This window comes from Brassica oleracea, chromosome C9 (genome assembly GCF_000695525.1).
Source record: "Brassica oleracea var. oleracea cultivar TO1000 chromosome C9, BOL, whole genome shotgun sequence".
Classification (NCBI taxonomy): domain Eukaryota; kingdom Viridiplantae; phylum Streptophyta; class Magnoliopsida; order Brassicales; family Brassicaceae; genus Brassica; species Brassica oleracea.
This window is the reverse complement of record NC_027756.1, coordinates 37,355,679-37,373,809: the sequence shown is the minus strand read 5'-3', so window position 1 is coordinate 37,373,809 and position 18,131 is coordinate 37,355,679. Positions and strand designations below refer to the sequence as shown.

General features: G+C 37.7%; 3 protein-coding genes across 3 annotated transcripts; 2 read left to right on the top strand and 1 right to left on the bottom strand.

Annotated features, from left to right (window-relative positions):
• Positions 1 to 584: 584 nt before the first annotated feature.
• Positions 585 to 3,626, top strand: LOC106318765 (probable galacturonosyltransferase 12). Its single transcript, XM_013756891.1, has 6 exons — positions 585 to 664; positions 765 to 984; positions 1,762 to 1,817; positions 1,907 to 2,656; positions 2,735 to 3,037; positions 3,123 to 3,626. The coding sequence occupies exons 2-6, from the start codon at positions 771 to 773 to the stop codon at positions 3,405 to 3,407; spliced, it is 1,608 nt and encodes a 535-aa protein (XP_013612345.1). The 5' UTR covers positions 585 to 664; positions 765 to 770; the 3' UTR covers positions 3,408 to 3,626.
• A 13-nt stretch (positions 3,627 to 3,639) lies between these two features.
• Positions 3,640 to 5,650, bottom strand: LOC106318766 (transcription factor ILR3-like). The gene is made up of 5 exons (XM_013756892.1): positions 5,305 to 5,650; positions 4,706 to 4,768; positions 4,483 to 4,560; positions 4,247 to 4,409; positions 3,640 to 4,162 (listed from the first exon to the last, which is right to left on the bottom strand). Exons 1-5 carry the CDS (start codon positions 5,424 to 5,426, stop codon positions 3,887 to 3,889), a joined length of 702 nt encoding a protein of 233 aa, XP_013612346.1. The 5' UTR covers positions 5,427 to 5,650; the 3' UTR covers positions 3,640 to 3,886.
• Positions 5,651 to 8,825: 3,175 nt separating this feature from the next.
• On the top strand, positions 8,826 to 10,518 carry LOC106314925. Its single transcript, XM_013752722.1, has 2 exons — positions 8,826 to 9,276; positions 9,642 to 10,518. Exon 2 carries the CDS (start codon positions 9,688 to 9,690, stop codon positions 10,516 to 10,518), a length of 831 nt encoding a protein of 276 aa, XP_013608176.1. The 5' UTR covers positions 8,826 to 9,276; positions 9,642 to 9,687.
• The last annotated feature ends 7,613 nt before the right edge of the window (positions 10,519 to 18,131 follow it).

Below are 18,131 nucleotides of genomic sequence, written 5' to 3'. Positions count from 1 at the left end.
AGATATTAGATTAGTATTTGTATCTTATCAAGGTCGTCCTAGTCCGTAGACCTTGGCCCAAAAGGTTCCCATAACTAGTAGAAACTGAACCGTGGCGCAAAACTTACAAAGGAAAGGCAAAAAAAAACGCTACAAACTACAAACTACAAAAAAACGACTTCTTGTTTGGGTGGGGGCTAGATATAATAACTTGCCACAAAAAGGGCCTGTCAAGAAATTAGAGATGCACTTAGTCCTCAAAACGTAAATTCTGAGGTTGAAGCTCCAATGTCTTTGTTCAAAGACTTTATTTAGAGGTAAAGTTATGTCTTGTAACAACCAAACAGCTCCTTTTCATCTACACTCAATATTTTAAAGACATGTGTGTTGCCTTGCTTTGACTTGTCTTTCTCTCTCCAACTTCCCTCCTTCAACATAAAGCCAAATCCTAAATCCAAACCTATACCAAAACGTAACAAACATAACCGACTGGTATCATGAGTAAACCGGAAAGAAAACTGAATTAAATTTTTCATGCAAATACAAACCGTATTCTTTCTGCTTCACACAAACAAACATTTCGTTTTCTTCACATGAAAAATCAGATACGATCTGCCATTAGTAACCTAAACACAAAGCAAGGTTAGGTGAATGACATAGACCCTTTTGAATAATCAAACAATACATAACAACGTAAGATCCATATTCCCTCTTCGGACATCCATCTCCTTTCAAAGAAACCCACATTCAGACAAGAGAAGAAAGAGGAAAACAAAGACATAAACAGAGAGATGCAGCTGCATATATCTCCGAGCTTAAGACATGTGACGGTGGTCACGGGGAAAGGATTGAGAGAGTTCATAAAAGTGAAGGTGGGTTCTAGAAGATTCTCGTATCAGATGTTGTTTTACTCTCTGCTCTTCTTCACTTTTCTTCTCCGGTTCGTCTTCGTTCTCTCCACCGTTGATACTATCGACGGCGATCCCTCTCCTTGCTCCTCTCTTGGTAAGTTGTTCTTGTCCCTTCATTTATTATTCTTTTTTTTTCTCTAAATCCGGAAAATAGTAAAAAGATGAACTACTTTTGGTTTTAAAGAAAAACTATATACTTTTGATCATTTCGTCACAAATTAAATATATAAATGCGATTTTATTTTATTTTTAAACGCAAGTTACCGTTTTCTCAAATCATTGTACGTATGTTACCGTTTTTTTAAATACACACTTATTCAGGCTAATAAATAAACAGTTATAGGAATATGAACTTAACCTCAAGTTCTTGCAATAAAATAACCTAAGCGAAAATATTGAATATTTTCTAGATATTTACGCTCAAAAGTGAATAATCCAAGAACTTGTCGGTGTGTTTCAGGTTTAGTTTGTAGTGTATTGGTCGAGCTTGGTTAAATATTTATGAACATTTCAAGAGACAAAGATATGAATTAGTTAATCTAAAACTTAATATATAAAATCATATTAATAAACACATTTTAAAATTTGTCAATAAAATTAATTTCATTGTTTGAAATCAATTTACATTAAAAAAGTATATGTACATCTTGTTATTGATTTTTGAATTATTATATATTAGTTTATTCTTAAATATATAATCTATAAGTTAGTTTGAGAAGATAATTTATAAAGCCGAAATCAAAAACTAAATGAAATAACTAACCAAATTTTTGAAAAACCAAAATCTAGAGAAAAAAAAAATCAAAATCCAAAGATTACTCAAACGATCAATGCCTAAATATGAGAAAGTATGTTTCTTTTTAATTAACAGCTTGCTTAGGAAAAAGACTAAAGCCAAAGCTTTTAGGACGAAGAACTGAGACTGGTGTAAGTGCTCTAACTTCAGACTTTAGACTCTTGAGCATATTACATTTACTGTAGTTAAAAAGGTTAAACTTCTTTTGTTATTTATTTAGAATGTTCCAGAAGCTATGTACCAAGTGTTGGAACAACCTTTAAGTGAACAAGAGCTAAAAGGACGATCAGACATACCACAAACACTTCAAGATTTCATGTCTGAGGTCAAAAGAAGCAAATCAGACGCAAGAGAGTTTGCTCAAAAGCTTAAAGAAATGGTGACATTAATGGAACAGAGAACCAGAACGGCTAAGATCCAAGAGTATTTATACCGACATGTTGCATCAAGCAGCATACCGAAACAACTTCACTGTTTAGCTCTTAAACTAGCACACGAGCATTCCATAAACGCAGCCGCACGTCTCCAGCTTCCAGAAGCAGAACTAGTCCCAACCTTAGTCGACAACAATTACTTTCACTTTGTCTTGGCGTCAGACAATATTCTTGCAGCCTCGGTGGTGGCTAAGTCTTTGGTTCAGAACTCTTTAAGACCTCATAAGATCGTTCTTCACATCATAACGGATAGGAAAACTTATTTCCCAATGCAAGCTTGGTTCTCATTGCATCCTCTGTCTCCAGCGATCATTGAGGTCAAGGCTTTGCATCATTTTGATTGGTTATCGAAAGGGAAAGTTCCTGTTTTGGAAGCTATGGAGAAGGATCAGAGAGTGAGGTCTCAGTTCAGAGGCGGATCATCGGTTATTGTCGCTAACAACGAGGAGAATCCAGTTGTCGTTGCTGCCAAGTTACAAGCTCTTAGCCCTAAATACAACTCCTTGATGAATCACATCCGTATTCATCTACCAGAGGTAGGCTTGATCCTTGACTTGTGACCATTACAAAGCTAAAACAGTCTTTTGATTCTTTGTTTATTTATTTTTTTGCAGTTGTTTCCGAGCCTAAACAAGGTTGTGTTTCTAGACGATGACATTGTGATCCAAACTGATCTTTCACCACTTTGGGACGTTGACATGGATGGGAAAGTTAATGGAGCAGTGGAGACATGTCGAGGAGAAGACAAGTTTGTCATGTCTAAGAAGTTCAAGAGTTACCTCAATTTCTCAAACCCTATAATTGCTAGACACTTCGACCCAGAGGAATGTGCTTGGGCTTACGGGATGAATGTGTTCGATCTAGCTGCTTGGAGGAAGACTAACATAAGCTCCACTTACTATCATTGGCTCGACGAGGTAAATCAAAAACCACTAACTACCCAACAAACACTATTATGCACCTACTCAACTTAACTCGGTCCATTTCTTGTATATGTTTCAGAACTTAAAGTCGGACCTGAGTTTGTGGCAGCTGGGAACTTTGCCTCCAGGGTTGATAGCTTTCCACGGCCATGTCCAGACCATAGATCCGTTCTGGCATATGCTTGGTCTTGGATACCAAGAGACCACAAGCTTTTCTGATGCTGAAAGTGCAGCTGTTGTCCATTTCAATGGAAGAGCTAAGCCTTGGCTTGATATAGCATTTCCTCATCTACGTCCTCTTTGGGCTAAGTATCTTGATTCCTCTGACAGGTTCATCAAGAGCTGTCACATCAGAGCATCATAATAATCACATATCAAAGACGTTGAACCCAGAGAAGAGATTCACAGATCAATTCATAGGAGCAAACTTTTCTGCAATGGAGCTTCTACTTCACCCTTCAAAGATCATGTTGTGCTGTCTCTCCTGTTTCAAATTTTTTGTACTTTCGAACTATTATGGCGAGGAAGAAAAAACCCATTCTATGTATTAATAATGTAAGCAAACATAATTTGAGAGACGATCTGCCAGACTCTACTTAAATTTACATGTGAATAGATAAACACTGCGACAAACAATTGTGAGTTTACAATGCCATATCATTGTTCAAAAGATAACTGTTATAAGAAGATAACACTGATGAAACCAGAGCATCCATAAAAGACTACTAAAAAAGCCGAGAAAGAGGAGAGCAAAACAAATGGACTTTTCTTTTTTTTTAGCGGGAGCAAGAAGCAAACCAGTTGACGCTGATTTTCTTGAGGTTTTGTTTTTGGTCGTCCCAGTTAAGCAACTGGTGGACGAAGGACGTGATCCTGAGAAGTATCTACTGAAGCAGGAGGCATGAACTGCCACATGGCAACTCCTGGATAACTGATGACTGGCACCATCTTGTTTCCGGGAGCCTGGCCTTGCGCAGAAGCAAAAGCGGTTGGCATCATAGGTGGGCCTGGGAAGAAGCTTGGTTGAGGAGGAGCATTCATGGCTTTCAGCTGTTGCTCCAGCTTCTCTTTCTCTGTCTTCAGCCTCTGCTTCTCATCACGCAGCTCGTTCTTCTCGGTCTGATCGAGATCACAAGGAAACTAGTAAGCATTAGAAGATTTTTATACGGAAAAAGAAGGATTACAAAACGAAGAAAGGTTCACCTTCAACTCATTGATTTTGCCTTGAAGACTTGAATTGGAGTCCTTCAACTTCTGTGCCTCGCCACGTAGTTGTGTAACCATACGGACAGCATCGACCAAGATTGCAGACTTGTCTGTTTTGGGAGGATTTCCCGGCTCCAAAATTACACTCAATTCCGTAAACCTGTTATTCATTCAGAAAAGGCGTGATGAATTTTTAAGATGAGAAGAAGGAGAAACAAAACTGAAAAGCTTACTTGTCATTCAGCCTGTCACGTCGCTGCTTCTCTCTACAGGCTTTGGAGCTAGTAGCAGAGGACGAATCACATCTCGCCCTGAGAAAAGTAAATGACGTTTACATTTTTTTTTTTTGATAATATTTTATCAGGCCAAATATATATATTTCGAGAGGAGCCAATACAGATATCCCGGAAACAACAGTTTAACAATGAAACGATTTCTTTTGAAAGTTTGCCTTACCTCTTTTTAGAGACAGGTTCCTTGGTGGCTTCTGAATTACCAGCTGAGCCATCAACTCCCACGCTGAGAAGAAAAAAAAATAAACGCAATAAAAATTTATCTATACCCAACAAAAACTTTGAAAGAACGATATTCAACCATGCAACAGCTTACAACTGCTCACTTCAAGAAAGAAGATTTATTAAAGAAAAATATTGACATGGGTAAGGTCAAACCCGCCACTAAGACAAAGAAATGCCCTTTCCAGAAAAGGAATCTAATTCCCCACCTAACATAGTGATCGAGATCAATCGATTCCCTAATCAAGAAACATGCGAGGCACACACACAGATATACAGGTTGACTTTGGATAAACAAACAAAGGATCTCTCCTGTCCTGAAGACTTAACCAACTGCAAGGATATCTCACAAGGTAAAGAAACCAACTTTAAGCTTAAAATCAAAATTACAAAAAGTCGGTATCTTTACTCATATTTCTTCCAATATGTGAGCAAGTAATTACGGTTTAATTGAACGTTAAATGAAACAATCATGAGTAAACTAATTCGATTAGAAACAGATCCGAACCCTCAATGAATCACTTGGAGAAAAAAGGGAACCTGGAAACGCCAATAGGTTGCTGGTGAACAGGCCAGGAGAAGCCAGGACCTTGGATGGTGAAACTTCCATAGTCTGCATCGATCAATTCGGATATCCAATTAGCGTTTTCGGGCGATACCATCTCCTCAAACTACCACCTAAATACAAAAGACGGTGAGCTATTTTCTTCACTCCCGGAGGAAATTGGATCTTCCCGGCGGCGATCAGCGAGGTTCTGTTTGGGGGAAGAGGGAAGTTTAGCGGAATCGAATTTTGTTTTGTGGTTTGGTTGTGGAAGGAAACAGAGACAGAGACAGAGAGAGAGAGAAGACAAAAACTGTTGGAGGAGGCGAGTTGTGGAATCTTTGGAATCCAGATATTAGTGTTGTCTTCACGCGCATACGTTTTGGGCTTTCAAGGCCCATCCATGACATGACGTATATACAAATCATTTTTATATTTCTTTTTGTTACATCATCGTATTTATTAAACATACATGTAATTTTGTTTTCTTTGTTTGTTACTTTGTTTATTCAATTTAAGTAAATCTAATGGAGTAAATTTTTAAAACAATAGTGTACATAAGTTTCGTATGTTTTGGTTGAAAAAACTGCTAAAATGGATAAGCTCTACACAATGCAGTTTTGCGAGAAGAAACTAAAATTAGGTTTCGACTGCGTGAGTAAAAAAACTATAAAGTATACTACCGGGCATAACTCAAATTGTTTTGTTAAAAAATACTGCTAGTATATGTTAATTATTTTTTCCGTTTTGATAATTATTTCGGATCACCTTAGTTGGATTGGATGGTCGTAATCTAGGAGATCTCATTTCTTCTGCTTCCTCCCGTACACACATGAAAATTCCATAAAGATTTGGTTACACAGAACTTCGAATTATTCACATGAAATTTTTTTTTTTTAAGACATATGAAAAATTAATGAAATATTCACATGAAAATTATGAATATAATATACTCCTTCTCCTTCTGTTTCAAAAAGATGCACATTCTAAAGAATTTTTTTGTTTCAAAATGATACTTCCTCCGTTTCATATTAAGTGTCGTTGTAGAGAAATTTTTTCGTTACAAAATAAGTGTCGTTTTCGATTTTCAATACAAAATTTATTTATTTTATTTAACAATTTATTTTTTCTATTGGTTGAAATATGGTTAGGCGTATAGGTAATTGTGTTTTTATATAGGAAATATACAAAATTAATTGTTTTCTTAGTCTGTGTGCACAAACTCAAAATGACACTTAAATTGAAACAGAATGAGTACATTTTTTTGTATCCCCAATGCATTTTTATCAACTAATAATGACTAATTGTAAACTTCAAGAAAATTAATTGCATTTCTGAATTCTTATTGGTTTAAAATTATAAGAAATAGATAATCACATAAAATTATGTATTTAATATTAAAATTTAATATGTTTCATTAATCTGTGTTAAAAAGTTAAAACATTTATCATTTTGAAACGGATGGAGTATAAATTTTAGATACAATCATTATCTTAAATTGGTATAGTTTTTCTAAATGTAAGATCTTGAAACTAGTGTCAATCGGTAGATTATAGTTAAGGCTATATGATAATAAAAAAAATTAAAAAGAAAAAAAGGAACCAAGACTCCAGCGATATATAACATCTGATATTTACGTATTTGTATCATTTGAGTTCTGTACATAATTATATTACAAATTGTACATCAGTATATAGCTATATGCAAACATTTCTTTCTTGTGTTAAGATAACAGTCATAGTTAAAAAGAAGAATATAACATTCATCTTATAACTATTCAACAAATATATAGAGTAGGGGTAAAAATATATAAAAATACATGTTAGTGTCAACTATTTAGAATATAAATATAAGATTCTCATTGACATCTCCGGTTCATATCGAAAATGTTAAAATTTAGAGAAGGGGTGACATAAAGAAGGGTCGTTTTCTTAAAAAAATGTAGAAGAATCTCTTTTGGGGGAAGGGGGGGGGGATATGGTTATGTTTTGTTTTTAATAAAAACAATTAATACTAATTAATTTTTCATAATTATATCAAGTAGAAGTCAACTTATTTTCTTTCAGTTTCATAAATAGACTTATTAACTACTGATCATGGATATTCATTGACACACAGTGGGTATATTCTCTGAATATACCCTAATTAATTAGCAAATGAATATATATCCGCATTGCGCGGATGTTTGTTTTTTATTAATTGTTTAGTAATTTTTTAACATTTGGGATATTTGTCTAATATTAGGTTTCTATGAACCTACATGGACTTGTAAGAATCTGATTCGAATCTCGTCCGGAAATTTTATTATATCCAAACAGAGTTTAATTTTAAAATCCAAAAAAAATTAATACCCGAAAAACTGATATGTACTTTGAATATATTTATGTAACTAATTATGTAAATAAATAAAAAATTTGTTAACTGGTTTGAATTCTTATCATGGAGTAACTTCATTCAAACCTGTGAAATTATTAAGGTTTATACGTAAAATAAATTATGTCGAATTATTATGATAATTGAAATTAATGAAGCAGTTTGGAAAAGTAAAAAAAAATGAATGTAAAAGATATAATAGTTATGTTTATAATTCTGTAATAAACGAAATCAAATTAATTAAAAAAATAATAAATGAAGTAGGAATGAAAATATATAAGAAATAAATTAAAATTAGGAAAATATTGTTTTGTAAGATTATCCTATGCGTTCATGGTCCTTCTCTTATTGCTATCTTGTACACATAGTGTATATTGTATAATACACATTTTTAGTACAATGCGAAGTATAAGCTAATTGCACAGTAACACAGGGAGATGATCGCCGTCTTCTTATTATACGTTTTCAGAACGATTATCTTTAGAAAACACAAAATAGCTTAGTACAATGTAAAATGTCAATTTGCGAGTCGTAAATAAACTGAATCCAACTGCTTTTAGCTTGATTAATAATGTATGTAGAAGTGACGTTATATATCAACTTGAAAATCTATGATAAACTTTCAAAATTCTGAATCAAAATATGTTTGGTAATATTTATATGAATGTTGTAAATATTTTTAGAGGTTGACTTATTCTTTTGCCAAGTTCCGTGGAGCAGTGGAGGCATGAATTCGACCGTTAATGTTCTAGATGTTTGAGTTTACCTTATCTACTTGAAGGAACTTAACTGGAGTTGACCATATCATACAATAGTTTTATATTTAAAGGCAATATATTCCAAAAAAAAATCGATTACTTGTTAAAACTTAAAACTAATAAGCTTTAGTGGGTTTAGTGAATTTATAAATGACTAACAGAAGAAATGAAACATTTTTCATATAATTTTGTGTTGATATGAAATAAGAAATGTATGATAATTTTGTGTTATAATAATACGATATAATAAAAGTTCATTATGCGAAATGATAAGGCGTGGTATTAAAAAAAAATCAATTTAATGTAAACGTAAAAGCACTATGAATCATGTATGTTGACAATCATTAGATAGTCATTTTGAAAATTTGGTACATTTCCCATGCATGAATTACAATCACTGTCAATTTGAGATCATAGAGTATCATGATCCTATCAATATCAGTTTTACTTATTTCTTAAGAAAGAATTCACACACCATTTCTTAAGAAAAAATAGACATTAAAAGAAGAAACGGTTAAAAAGAGACGGCTACGGCGATTGCGATGTTTTACTCGAACTAAGATTCGATGAGCTTTTCCGATGAGGATCGGGGAAATCAAGTGGCTATTACGAGGCGGGGATGGAAGGATCCAGTCAAGGACAGGGGAGTTGGAAAGTTACAAAGAGAATTGAAGGGCGGGGAAGATTGGGCATTCTCGGATCTTGATTCGGATCTGGAAAACAAGGGATGCTTTTGTTTACGGAAACTTGTGGTACTAAAGGGTTGTGAGGATCTATTTGTTTATGGGAAGAATAAGGTCTTAGGGATGAAATCTCTTCAGCAAATAATCAGACAAGGTATAATCTCTTCAAAACTTGATCTGATATCGGATCTGCTTATTGTGATGAGACAAGTTATTACTTGCTTGCGATTTGGTATTAAAAGTTGGATTCACGGGGTATTATGGGTTTGGAAAGATCTAAAGGGATTTCTAAGGATACTTGGTAGTAGAGGATCTTGCGAAATCATTTTGGTATCCATCATAGTGGCTAGTTGGAAATTAAAGATTGTAATAGGAATCTTGGTCTTTACAGTTTTGATACGACTGATTATTGCTCTAGGAATGATTGAGGAGTATATAATAGTCATTCAGACTAGAGGTTTAGGCATCAGTTTCAATCAAAAAAGCTTTATATTGCCACTTTTTCATTATCTCTTTGAGGTTACTAATTGGGAAGGAGGGGAGCCCCAAGGGTGCAGTTGGTAACATGAACATCAAGAGAAGGAAGATCACGGTTCCACATTTTGACAACACAGCCCTCATCAAAGGATATGCAAGAACGCTGATAGGGAGATGCATGAACCCGAAGCAACAAGACATTAAGGCTTTGATCATCATGCTTCCTAAAATATGGAAAATGGAGGAGAGGGTGGTGGGAGCGGACCTGGGACTAGGCTGTTTTCAGTTTGATTTTGATGAGGAGGAAGACATCGAGACGGTACTCAAAATGCAGCCTCTTCATTTTGATTACTGGATGCTCTCGTTTGTGAGATGGCAGCCGGTTGGAGCCAAAAACTATCCCTCTGATATCATTTTCTTGGTCCGTGTTTTGGGAGTTCCGTTACAGTTCTGGGCGGCTCCATTGTTTGAGAGTATAGGGAATGATCTGGGTGAAGTTATGGAGGTCGATTTGGATACTGGTAGGATCAGGGTGAGGATTGACGGATTTCAGAACTTATGTTTTGAAACTACAGTGGATCTCCGAGGTGGGGAGTTCTACGAAGGTGAAGAACTAACTGTATCACTAAGATATGAGAAGCTCTTTGGGTATTGCAGAACCTGCTTCAGCCTGTGCCACGACATTCACAAGTTTCCATTGGGTAAAGGAAGTGTAGAAGAAAAGAGTGAGAACCGAGAGGCCCATACAAGACGACTTGAGGAACGTAGCTCCAGCTACAAAGGCGTGGTGATTCATGGGAATGTGGACACCAAAGAGAAGGAGATGGAGAGAAGAGGGTATCATGGAAAGGGGAAAGGAAGTTGGAAAGTTACAAAGAGAATTGAAGGGCGGGGAAGATTGGGCATTCTCGGATCTTGATTCGGATCTGGAAAACAAGGGATGCTGTGGCAAACACAGAGGATCAGAGGGGGGTCAAGCAAATATGTAGCGAGAAGCTCGTTTAAGGAGGACCGCACGCGAACTTTGCACCATGGAGTACGGAGAGAAAGGAGCCCCAGAGAACATGTTTATTCAAGAGGTCGTCTGTTTGAGCGCATGCAAGAAACAAACTCAGAGGCAAGGTCTACGGGGCCTGAAGAAGGTGAGTTGGATTCACGGGGTATTATGGGTTTGGAAAGATCTAAAGGGATTTCTAAGGATACTTGGTAGTAGAGGATCTTGCGAAATCATTTTGGTATCCATCATAGTGGCTAGTTGGAAATTAAAGATTGTAATAGGAATCTTGGTCTTTACAGTTTTGATACGACTGATTATTGCTCTAGGAATGATTGAGGAGTATATAATAGTCATTCAGGCGAGAGGTTTAGGCATCAATTTCAATCAAAATAGTTTTATATTGCCTCTTTTTCATTATCTCTTTGAGGTTACTAATTGGGAAGGAGGGGAGCCCCAAGGGTGCAGTTGGTAACATGAACATCAAGAGAAGGAAGATCACGGTTCCACATTTTGACAACACAGCCCTCATCAAAGGCTAAAGGAGGAGGGGAAAAATGATGGGAAGAGGAAGCAGGAGAAGAAACCGGGGGCAAAGAAGCAGTTATTCAAACAGGGAATTGCAGCAGGTGGTACCAAGAAAAGACTGGTTCAGTCGCTCCTGTCTCCCCGCAAGAGAGGTGTGGCCAAGACTGCGTCCCGTCAAGGTGGAGAGGAAGTGAAGCAGGTGGAGGAGAGGGGCCCTTCAAACCCCAATCCAAGCAATACCAAACCTTAATGTTTTATGGATCAAGTTCAAGAGGAGAAGAAACTCTGGTGGTGTTTGTTTACTTATGGTTTTTTAATAAGCTCTATGAGCAGTGTTAGTTGTTTTTCTATGGGTTTTTATTTTGCTTTGATTCAATCTCTTTATTTGTATGAGTCTCGATCTGCGTTTGTGTGGGTCGCTGAGAATAAAAGGTTCTTTCTTTACTTGGTCGGCTCCTTGTGGTTTGATGAGTTCTCAAGAAGGATAGAACGGCATCACGTGTTGACTTCGGGACAAACACAAGATCATGTATGGTTTATGGAGGATAATGGTTTATTTAAGGAATTATCTCAGGCTAGAAGGCAAGGCTGTTTTTTTGTGGTCGTCAGATTGGTGTTAATGGTTTCTTTAGACCAGATAAAAGAATATTTTTGGTTTGATCAAGTAATACTGGTTGCAGAGAAGAGGGTGAGGACCATATTCAATGAAATAGATATGAAACAATGTTTACAGGACACTATTTTTGGTTCGGTGATATCGTTTCATGATAATCATACAAGGAATATGGTTCCAACACTTTGTGTCTTAGAACAGATTAATTTAACGGACGTGAGAAAACGTTATGCGTACGTCTCATTACAACATCAAAGTCAACATAAGGCATTTGTGGCTAGCGTTAGAGGTTTGTCCAAGGACATGGGAATCTCATATATCTTAATTTTAAGATGTAGTCACTTTGCTTTGGCGTGTAGCAGCGGGTTTGATTGGGGTTCTTGGATTCAGTTTTCTCCTCGGAGTGAAAACCACCAGTATAGAGAGTTTTCTATTTATTCAGGGTCTCATTATACCCGCGGAAATCGCTCGTCCGAGGAAACTCAAAGTTATTTTTTATGAGGATGTTAAGTTGGAATTGCAGAGGTATGGGCAGTCATTGGACGATCAGTTATCTCAAAGAAATTTGGCATAAGCATAGACCAGATTTTTTATTTTTATCGGAAATAAAACAAGAATTTAATTTTGTGCAAGGATTTCAAGCGCATTTCGGATTTGATAATTTGGTGACAGTGGACCCAATTGGCACAAGTGGAGGTCTAGCCTTATATTTTAACAATGATTATCAGGTTAAGGTTCTATATTCAAATAACCGCATGATTGATATTGAGGCGATGATCCTGGGAAAACACGTTTTTCTAACTTTTGTTTATGGAGTTCCAAAATTGCGAGAACAAGTAAGGGAGAGACTAACGAGATATGGCCTAGTTCGGTCGGAACCGTGGTTCGTTATTGGGGATCTCAATGAGATTATTGGTAATCATGAGAAAGAAGGTGGCTCATTAAGACCTGCAGGATCTTTTGTGCCTTTTAATAACATGATCCGAAATTGTGGTCTTTTGGAATTCCCAGCCAAAGGGAATCAAATGTCATGGCGAGGGAAAAGACAAAATGGAGTAATTCGATGCCGACTAGACCGAGCATTAGCAAATGAAGACTGGCATACTTTATTCTCATGCTCCTTTACGGAATATTTAGGAATGGTAGGATCGGACCACATACCAGTAGTGGCTTTCTTTGAGGATAAGATGCCTAAGCGACGGGGTCAATTCCGTTTTGATAAACGATGGATTGGCCAAGATGGTTTATTGGAGTCCATTGATAGGGGTTGGAAATATCCAGGAGAAAGAGGAACGAGGGACTTCGTTGCAAAAGTTGGTAATTGTCGACATGAGATTTTTAGGTGGAGAAAGAATAATCCACCTTATGGAAAAGAGAAAATAAGTGAACTTCAGCAAGCTTTAGAAGAAGTCCAATCGGATAACAATAGAACCCAGGAGGAAATAGTGGAAGTATCCAGGAAACTGCAAGAAGCTTACAAAGATGAAAAGGATTATTGGCAGCAGAAAAGCGGGAATTTATGGCACATAGGAGGGGATTGTAATACTAAATTCTATCATGCCTTGACAAAACAACGGCGTACTCGCAATAGGATTGTAGGTCTACACGATGAAGGGGGAAATTGGATTACTGAAGATAAAGGTATTGAGAAGGTAGCAGTTGACTATTTTGATGATTTATTCTGTACTGCTTCACCCACAGAATTTGAAGGTTTTTGGAGGAGATTACACCATGCATAACACAACAGATGAATCAGAGGCTGATTAGACCAGCAACAGATGAGGAAATCTATCAAGCTTTATTTATGATGCATCCGGAGAAAGCTCCAGGACCGGATGGAATGTTAACACTTTTCTACCAGCATTCGTGGCCTATCATCTTTGTGCAAGGATTTCAAGCGCATTTCGGATTTGATAATTTGGTGACAGTGGACCCAATTGGCACAAGTGGAGGTCTAGCCTTATATTTTAACAATGATTATCTGGTTAAGGTTCTATATTCAAATAACCGCATGATTGATATTGAGGCGATGATCCTGGGGAAACACGTTTTTCTAGTTTTTGTTTATGGAGACCCGGTTCCAAAATTGCGAGAACAAGTATGGGAGAGACTAACGAGATATGGCCTAGCTCGGTCGGAACCATGGTTCGTTATTGAAGATCTCAATGAGATTATTGGTAATCATGAGAAAGAAGTTGGCTCATTAAGACCTGCAGGATCTTTTGTGCCTTTTAATAACATGATCCGAAATTGTGGTCTTTTGGAATTCCCAGCTAAAGGGAATCAAATGTCATGGCGAGGGAAAAGACAAAACGGAGTAATTCGATGCCGACTAGACCGAGCATTAGCAAATAAAGACTGGCATACTTTATTCCCATGCTCCTTTACAGAATATTTAGGAATGGAAGGATCGGACCACTGACCAGTATTGGCTTTCCTTGAGGATAAGATGCCTAAGCGACGGGGTCAATTCCGTTTTGATAAACGATGGATTGGCCAAGATGGTTTATTGGAGTCCATTGATAGGGGTTGGAAATATCCAGGAGAAAGAGGAACGAGGGACTTCGTTGTAAAAGTTAGTAATTGTCGACATGAGATTTCTAGGTGGAGAAAGAATAATCCACCTTATGGAAAAGAGAAAATAAGTGAACTTCAGCAAGCTTTAGAAGAAGTCCAATCGGATAACAATAGAACCCAGGAGGAAATAGTGGAAGTATCCAGGAAACTGCAAGAAGCTTACAAAGATGAAGAGGACTATTGGGACCAGAAAAGCAGGAATTTATGGCACATAGGAGGGGATTGTAATACTAAATTTTATCATGCCTTGACGAAATAACGGCGTACTCGCAATAGGATTGTAGGTCTACACGATGAAGGAGGAAATTGGATTACTGAAGATAAAGGTATTGAGAAGGTAGCACTTGACTATTTCGATGATTTATTCTGTACTACTTCACCCATAGAAGTTGAAGGTTTTTTGGAGGAGATTACACCATGCATAACACAGCAGATGAATCAGAGGCTGATTAGACCAGCAACAAAGGAAGAAATCTATCAAGTTTTATTTATGATGCATCCGGAGAAAGCTTCTGGACCGGATGGAATGACAGCACTTTTCTACCAGCATTTGTGACCTATCACCAAACATGATTTACTGGATTTGGTAAATAATTTTTTAACTACTGAGACGTTGGATCCAAGGTTAAATGTTACAAATATATGTTTGATTCCAAAGACGGAGAGGCGTACAAAAATGACGGAGCTGAGACCGATAAGTCTTTGCAATGTAGGATACAAAATTATTTCTAAGGTTTTATGTCAAAGGTTGAAGACTTGTCTTCCAATCTTGATTTTGGAGACTCAGTCGGCTTTCGTGGCAGGGAGATTAATATCGGATAATATTCTTATCGCTCAGGAAATGTTTCATGGTTTAAGGACTAACAAGTCATGTCAGAATAAGTTCATGGCTATAAAAACAGATATGAGCAAGGCTTATGATAGAGTGGAATGAAGTTTTATTCAAGCTTTACTCCTTAAGATGGGATTTGACCCTATGTGGACCCAACTAATGATGGAATGCATATCTTCGGTTCAATACCGGGTTCTTTTGAATGGTCACCCGCGAGGGCACATTACTCCACAGAGAGGATTGCACCAGGGGGATCCTCTTTCTCTATATTTATTTATCATGTGCACAGAAGCTTTAATAGCAAATATTAAAAAAAGGCTGAAAGGGAAAAACAACTCACAGGAATGAAGGTTGCAAGGGCTTGCCCGGCGGTATCTCACTTGTTATTTGCGGATGATAGTCTATTTTTTTTGTAAGGCCCAAAAGGAGGAATGCCAGACCGTACTCAGGATTCTGAAAGAGTATGAGGTGGTGTCGGGGCAATTGATAAACTTCCAGAAATCTTCGATCCAATTTGGGCATAGGATTGAGGAAACAAATCGACAAGAGCTAAGAGATATTTTAGGGGTCCAAAATATAGGAGGTATGGGAACATATTTGGGGTTACCATAGAGCTTGGGTGGCTCGAAAACACAAGTTTTTGGGTTTGTTCAGGATCGTTTGAGTAATAGAGTAAATGGATGGACTTTCAAATTCAGGCAAGGAGGTGATCATCAAGACAGTGGTCACAGCTCTACCTAATCATGTTATGTCATGCTACCGTCTCCCTAAGACAGTAACGAAGAAACTAACAAGTTCGACGGCACAATTCTAGTGGAGCTCGAGAGGAAACACAAGAGGGCTTCATTGGAAACCATAGGATAAGGTATGTCATTCTAAAGAAGAGGGAGGATTGGGTTTCAAGGATCTCACGGATTTTAACACAGCCATGTTGGGAAAACAATTGTGCCGTCTGATTGAAAAGCCTCATACTTTATTTTCACGAGTGTTCAAAGGCCGGTATTTCCGGAATGCATCACCTCTGGAACCGATCTGTTCGTATTCGCCGTCTTATGGATGGCGCAGTATCGTATCTGCTAGATCTCTGGTTAGCAAAGGACTAATCAAAAGGGTGGGATCGGGATCATCTATCTCAGTATGGAACGATCCTTGGCTCCCAGCCATACGCCCGAGACCAGCAAACAACAATCAACTTACTAGTAACCTTAACCCGGACCTTATTGTGGATTATTTTATCGATCCTACTTCACGGACGTGGAATACTCAAGCAATCCGATCCATGGTTGACGCACAAGATGCGAAGATTATAGAGAGTATACCATTGAGTCGGACTCATATGGTTGACAGAGATGGATGGCATTTCACTAATAATGGCAGGTATACAGTGAAATCTGGTTACCAGGTAGAGCGGGTTTACCCGGATGGGGAGGAATCATTACCGTTACATGGTCCAAACGTCACACCTCTTATGGCTTTTTCCTGGAAAATCAGATGCCCACCGAAGATAAAACACTTTTTGTGGCAGATAGTTTCGGGTTGTATTTCGATAATGAAAAATTTGAGGATTAGAGGGATACAAGGGGATACACAATGTGCAAGTTGTGGAGCGGCCGAAGAATCAATAAATCATGTGTTTTTTGAATGTCCATCGGCAGTCCAAGTATGGGCTCTATCAAGGATTCCCTCAAATCCAGAAAACTTTCCTACTCAGTCGCTCTACACAAACATGGGTTTTTTGTACTGGAGGGTAGTTCCGCAGATGAAAGACCACCATTTTGCTTGGATTCTATGGTATATTTGGAAGGCCAGGAATAACAAGGTTCTTAGCAACATAGATATTGATCCAAGAGATTCTTTAAAATTAGCAGAAACTGAATCGTTGATTTGGAGAGAAGCCCAAGCATCGATAACTGAAAGGGTTATACAAACTAGGGAGGTGGAGTTACAAGTCTTACCTAATATACCAGGGAGATGGTGTTTCACGGATGGGTCATGGAAGGAGATTGATATTCTTTCCGGGCAAGGATGGTATAGTACTCTTGAAGGTTTTGCAGGACTAATGGGAGCAAGAAACACAAGGGCAAGTTTAACACCACTTCACTCGGAGGTCGAAACCCTTATCTGGGCAATGGAATGCATGAAGAATTTAAGGCAGTATCAGGTTACGTCTGCAACGGATTGCTCTCAACTGGTGAAGATGGTTTCGGAACCAGAAGAATGGCCGGCATTTGCAAGTTATTTGGAAGATAGTGAAGGAAAGTTTCAATCACTCAGAGCTCATTCATATACCCCAGACGCTTAATACAAGGGCGGACAGTCTTGCACGGAGTGCTAGGCAGCAATCATCGTTTGTCATTCTTATGGATGCCGAGTTACCGGTGTGGTTTGCAGAGTCTTAGTTGAGTCTGTGTTTGCTGTCAACAAAAAAAAAAAAAGAATTCACACACCAATACCGCATTCAAATCGAAATGAGCTTAATGATAACACTGACACGACAACCTTATTAACAAAAGTAATCACTGGACTACAAGTTGATTGTTGTAATTAGAGAGTTTAGAGACCGAATATTTCTGTGTTATTATTAATGATCAAGGGGGTTCCTTTAAATAAGGATTACAAGATGAAGATAAATGGAAAGTATCCAAAACCTAAACTCACTAGGATTATGAAAACTACTAATACATAATAATGGAAAGATTACATCTACTAGGAAAAGGAAAGGGTTTCCTTTTCTCCAAGCTTTGTGGCCGCCTTTCTCTCTCCTCTCTCTAGGCTTCGGCCATCTCTCCATCTTCTAGGTATTGGGCCGGTCTCGGTCCGGGCCTGGTTAATGGCAATCCACTCCATGATTTATAACACTCCCCCTTGGATGCCATAACCATACATGATTTGTAGTACGCTTCATGTTGCCTCATTAAAACCTTATCAGGAAAACCCAGTGGGACAAAACCATGATGAAGGAAAAAGAGTACAACACGCACTACTCCC

What these genes read in the sequence shown, in the direction of transcription:
- LOC106318765 (XM_013756891.1), top strand. Translation starts at nt 771, where the DNA reads ATGCAGCTGCATATATCTCCGAGCTTAAGACATGTGACGGTGGTCACG. An exon ending in GACGAAGAACTGAGACTGGT is followed by an intron (nt 1,818 to 1,906) that starts GTAAGTGCTCTA and finishes TTATTTATTTAG; the next exon opens with AATGTTCCAGAAGCTATGTA. An exon ending in TCCGTATTCATCTACCAGAG is followed by an intron (nt 2,657 to 2,734) that starts GTAGGCTTGATC and finishes ATTTTTTTGCAG; the next exon opens with TTGTTTCCGAGCCTAAACAA.
- LOC106318766 (XM_013756892.1), bottom strand. Translation starts at nt 5,426, where the DNA reads ATGGTATCGCCCGAAAACGCTAATTGGATATCCGAATTGATCGATGCA. An exon ending in CGTGACAGGCTGAATGACAA is followed by an intron (nt 4,410 to 4,482) that starts GTAAGCTTTTCA and finishes AATGAATAACAG; the next exon opens with GTTTACGGAATTGAGTGTAA. An exon ending in GCAAAATCAATGAGTTGAAG is followed by an intron (nt 4,163 to 4,246) that starts GTGAACCTTTCT and finishes GATCTCGATCAG; the next exon opens with ACCGAGAAGAACGAGCTGCG.
- LOC106314925 (XM_013752722.1), top strand. Translation starts at nt 9,688, where the DNA reads ATGAACATCAAGAGAAGGAAGATCACGGTTCCACATTTTGACAACACA.